This window comes from Temnothorax americanus, unplaced genomic scaffold (genome assembly GCF_048541705.1).
Source record: "Temnothorax americanus isolate GAGA-0224 unplaced genomic scaffold, ASM4854170v1 Scaffold19, whole genome shotgun sequence".
Lineage (NCBI taxonomy): Eukaryota > Metazoa > Arthropoda > Insecta > Hymenoptera > Formicidae > Temnothorax > Temnothorax americanus.
In genome coordinates this window covers 2626089-2631285 of record NW_027509329.1, presented here as the reverse complement: position 1 = coordinate 2631285, position 5197 = coordinate 2626089, and the positions used below count along the sequence as shown (strand labels likewise).

Sequence of the window (5197 nt, the reverse complement as noted above, 5' to 3'; positions counted from 1 at the left end):
ATTTTATTGCAGTAGCGTTTTGTATACACTCCAATTTGATACTAGTTATCTTCTTCAAAATCATTATATATTTTCTTATATGCTTGATACATATATATGTATAGTCACCGACAGATTATTCATTTATAAGGTGCAATAAATAGCAAAAGACACCAAATGTTATTAAGAAATTTAATATCACGTCATAATTTACACTTTTAATAACTGTATAAAAGGTTTTACTCTAGCAATACATTCTAATTATGAAATTACATGACACGAAAATTTAGGAATATCATTAGACTATTTATTAGATTTTTTGTTTACACTTTCTTTTAATTTGTTTTGAAATTATGCGTGAATATTTTTACGTACAATGCATTTAATTTAAAAAATATATATTTACACCAATCTGGAAAAAAAGGTACATATTATTTATCAAGCGACGCAGTAGCATCGTGACGCCAAGTACGTAAAAAAATGGCTTGTAATTTGACTAACCGCGTTGTTGCCTACATTCAGGGGCATATGACCGCGGCGCGGCGCTACCAAATAACTTTACCAAATATTCATTTTTTGCGTATAACGTCAATACAAGCTGTCGGTTGCGACTAGGCTGAAAAAGATTGGTATCAATCCTGAGATCTCAAAATCTCGACGTAAGACAAATTTAAATTTCAACAAATAACATTTTTTAAAATACTACATATGTTTTATTAATAAATTTTTATTTTATTTTTCTGTGACTTTTGTGATTTTAGACAAATTCTAGATCATATAAAACGGATGTAAAATCAAAACAAAGCATAAAAACTTGGCGTGCCCGGGGTCGCATTTTAATATACTCTTATACATATTTCTATACAATTTAAATTTACTTTTTTTATATTTTATATAATAATAATTTGCAATTTTTTATTTTAATTTTAATTACATGCAATAATATCAATGGTATATATAATTTGATACAATAGAAATATTATTTGTGTGTTTCATAATATTTAAATATGTATATGTAAATTGCGATTATATATATATCATCGGAGGACTAATGATATATTGTTATTATATGCTCGAGCTAAACTTCCGCGCACTCACACGCGCGACCGCGTTTGCGCATTCACGGATCCGCGGAGGAATAAAAAACACCAAGTTTCCATACACTGAGAAAAAAAGCTGTTGCTTTAATTAAAGTGGTATCAAAACTTACTCATTAATTAGGAGCACCAATAGAACCCCATAAAACCCAATTTTCAACCTCATAGTAGCCATTTCCATAAAATTAGTAATATTTTGGTACTAATTTCATCAAAATCATCAACAAAAAATTAGAAAAATTTTGGCACCGATTTTAGGAAAATCGATCCATTAATAAACAATTATCCATTAATGAAAATTTAAACTTATTTTCCAAAAATTAAAAAAAAATTTGGCACTGGTTTTAAGAAAATCGGTTAATTAATACTTATTATTTCTTGTTGAACAATTTCCAAACTGGTTTCTTAAAAAAATCGGTAACAAAAAATAATCCATAAAAAAAATTCAGCTTGGTATCTCAAAGTTTGCGGAAATTGGAACAATCACGTACACTTTTTTTAAACAGAAATCGGAAACTCTTTTATTATTAACAATTTTTCTAATTTTGTCATACATTCTTTAGTTCTTTCTACTCCTATTTTATATATAATTATTTAAGATTTGGTCAATTACTTCCCGAAAAATTATACATTTTATGGCACTCCCCTGGAAATTCTACCTCTACTTCATATACAATTCTTTAAAATTCACTCAATTATTTTTTGAAAAATTGGGCTTTTTTGAGCTAGCAGGAACCTTTAAGGTCTAGGCTGAGATGACCAATGGGGCCACTTTTTAATTACATTATATAAGGCATCTCCAGGACTCTTATTATTCACAACTTGTCGCGCACCTAACAGTTTATAGTCAGGCGCAATTTTTCCGGCTCTGACGCCGAGCTCTATGAGCTCTTTCGCGGCATTTAATTGCGTTTTTGGCGGTACAACTGAAGTGAAATTACCGATGAACGCAATACCGATACTTATGCCGTTATAGTTTCCTGAATGGCCACCGATGTAATTCCAGTTTCTGCCAACATATGCGAGGCCGTCGCCTCCGACGAGGAAATTGTAGGCGATATCCGCATAACCAGTTTTCATCTGATAATCCTGCATAATTCTCAATTCGTTTGCACACTTTGATTGCGTGGTACAGAAATTTGACGCGGTGTGACAAATAATTACATGTGGTACTGGCAGGTTCATTTTTCTTAGGGGTTTCAAAGGTGGCCGTGCACCCCATTCGTCCCTCTCGACAATGCGAGACTCTGTCCCGTTATCATCTGCAAGTCATATGAAAATAAAATACATATCGTACAAAAAGTTCAAGATATACCATGCAGACAATTTAATTAAATGCTCTTTAATTTAATACCGAATGTTGCAATTTTAATCGGATGCATACGTTAATTTCAGTATTAAATTCTAGAACATTACTGTAAAGACTTTGTAATCGATCCTATACTGACTACCATTTTTAATTGTCATGACAATATGACCATTGATTTAATCAATTAATCATCAAGATGTTCTGACCATGGGTTTTGGGCCTTTTAAATTAATGTAATTTGAATGCTTATATATACATAATATAGATGACTCATGGAAAATAGAAAAGACATGCTTTTAAGCAGACGAATAAATAGAATAAATACAAATATAGAGTGCAAGATACAGAATTTAAGTTTGCAATTGCGATAAGATAAAACATTTGCCTCGTGTCGCGCTTGCAAAACGATACATTTTCCAGATGAACAATTACCCTCGGTCGATGAGTCTGGAATTTCCGATGGGACCGATATAGTTGGTGCGGGCCCGGGCGGTGCTGGCGGTACGTCCGGATGATGAGTGAAATGTACAGTTGTGGGCACTACAATAGCTAGAAGTATTAAAATTAGAACGCACGACAAAGCCACACGTTTCCACATCCAGAGCCATTGCAGTCGTGACGTCACTAGAATAATTATAAATTGCTGTATTAGGACGATTCGTTTACAAACTACTTACTTAACTCATTAACTGCTTTGGACCAGAATACTTGCGCGACGATATCGCTCGTCAAACGCTTTAAAATTAACTTGGGCCGCAAGTTTGTCAAGCAAATCTTCATACTTTAACTACAAATATATCTAAAAATCAAGATTGTTTAATCAACATCAACTAATTCTTTTTTATATTAATATTTAAGGTAAGAGGAGAAGTAAAAAAGGAAAAAATGTGTATGAAAAAAAATACTAATTTATTTGAATTGTTTTTTTGTGTGATAAATCCGAAAGTATGGAACAACACAAAGGACAACATTACAATGCTTATGACTTGACTTCTGAGTTTCCTTAACAAACGAGTTAACTCGTCCAAAACCGGCAATATCGTCGCACAAGTATTTTTATCCAAAGCAGTTAATGAATTAATAATATCGTTTGAAATTCATGCACGATTATTACGTCGAAAATAGGGTGTGTACGAAAGAGGAATATTATCATTATTATAAAGTCCCTCGCGAAAAGCGTTATAATTCTCATTTAATATCACTTTTCAGTTATTCTATTCACAATCGAGTAAACAATTTGCGGCATATATGTCTCGCTAATCTATGCCAAAATAGTATAACACGTATATGTATATTGAAAAATAAAAATAGCTCTTTTAGCTTGAATTCTTGTGGAGCGACTAAAGTGTAACAATTTTCAATCTAGAATATTAACGATGCTAGAACTATATTCTGGAATAGTTGTGACAAGACCATAAGTCAAAGAAGTTAATAATATTCACTACACATTGGCCGTTCTTTCAAAAACATTCATGTTCCGATTTAGGTCAGAGTTTGTAAACAATAAAATTTGCATTTATCTAATAATAATAAAACGAGTGTGATAAAAGAATGGCGAAAAGAGTAACTTTTGCTCAGATAAAATTACTTACATCTTGGAACAGAGTAGTTTGTCATGCCTTATCTTGACAAATTACAACATCAACTGCAAAAACGAAGTTCATCTTAAAACTACGTATTTTTCACATTTTATTTAAAAAATGGAAGACAACGAGCGAGCTCGATCGGTATCCCAAATCGGCGCAACCGCCGCGGTTCGTTAAATTAAGGATTGACTGACTCATACTTGGGGATTATCGTACAAATCATCGTTTGTGCTGGCGGCAATTATATATACTTTACCAACACTAAATTTACAATCAATCTATAATGAAATGGTACCGTTATCGTGGAAAACTCTTCGCGGAAAGAAAAACTTTATTTCGATCTTACCTTAATAGTTTTTCGACACGTCGTTAACACTACGCTGCTATAGAGGATGCAGCGTCCCGGGAACGAAGTACAATCCGAACAAGAACGGACTCGGATCAAGTCACTACCGGTTATCTTCGTTGATTTTATGACACTGTCAGTTAGACAGATACTGTTCAACAATGGCGGCACGCGACTGCCGAAGGAAAACGCGCCTTAACGGTGGAATCGTGGAAAGCGCTCGTTTTTTTTCTCGCTTGCGAGAAGCAAAACGAAGAAAAGAACAGAAAAGCGGAAACTAGAAACTGGTACAGCAGAAGGAAATTGCCTTTCGCATAATAAGTATTCCCCTATTTAATTTGAATGATAACGTCTGGGATTTCTGTGCTGATAAGTGGATGACACTGCGGTCACCATGTCGCACCCAATCTACGTCACTGCTGTGGATCACGCTGCGTATTAAAGCGAAGACACCGTAAATATAATGCGATCCGAGAATGTGTTGTATATATCGCAACCCGAGAAGAATACTATCACAACAACAAAAATATACAATTTTTAGGAAAGAGGAAAAACAAATTTAATTCAATTTTTTTTAATTGTGAGATAATAACTAACACAATACTTATGCAATTATGATGTTTTGTTATAATGAAACTTATATTGTTTTTTGAAGAGGTCTGCTATAATTTTACTTGTCAATTCACTTATAACACTTTTCATCCAGAAAATCGCAATATAACGGGGTTTAAAAAAAAAATAACAATACTTCTACTCCGGTCAGTGGACGTCGCATGTAGACTTGTGATCTATTATAACACGTAGATAATATTTTAGGCATACTGTTATGGGGTTAACTCAAAATTGGAATTTTTTTAATTGTGACAGTATTCTTCTCAGA

At 33.2% G+C, this 5197-nt stretch overlaps 1 protein-coding gene across 1 annotated transcript; it reads right to left on the bottom strand.

Annotated features, from left to right (window-relative positions):
- Positions 1–876: 876 nt before the first annotated feature.
- LOC143896634 (peptidoglycan-recognition protein SD-like) lies at positions 877–4658 on the bottom strand. The gene is made up of 4 exons (XM_077404584.1): positions 4318–4658; positions 3978–4030; positions 2818–3009; positions 877–2338 (listed from the first exon to the last, which is right to left on the bottom strand). The coding sequence occupies exons 2-4, from the start codon at positions 4000–4002 to the stop codon at positions 1815–1817; spliced, it is 741 nt and encodes a 246-aa protein (XP_077260710.1). The 5' UTR covers positions 4003–4030; positions 4318–4658; the 3' UTR covers positions 877–1814.
- Between the last annotated feature and the right edge of the window lie 539 nt (positions 4659–5197).

Bases quoted from the DNA above. Each gene is read 5' to 3' on its own strand.
- LOC143896634 (XM_077404584.1), bottom strand. From the start codon at position 4,002: ATGACAAACTACTCTGTTCCAAGAT. The intron at 3,010-3,977 runs GTAAGTAATTTT...TAATTATTCTAG, and splicing joins AAACTACTCTGTTCCAAGAT to TGACGTCACGACTGCAATGG. The intron at 2,339-2,817 runs GTAATTGTTCAT...TATGACTTGCAG, and splicing joins TCCAGACTCATCGACCGAGG to ATGATAACGGGACAGAGTCT.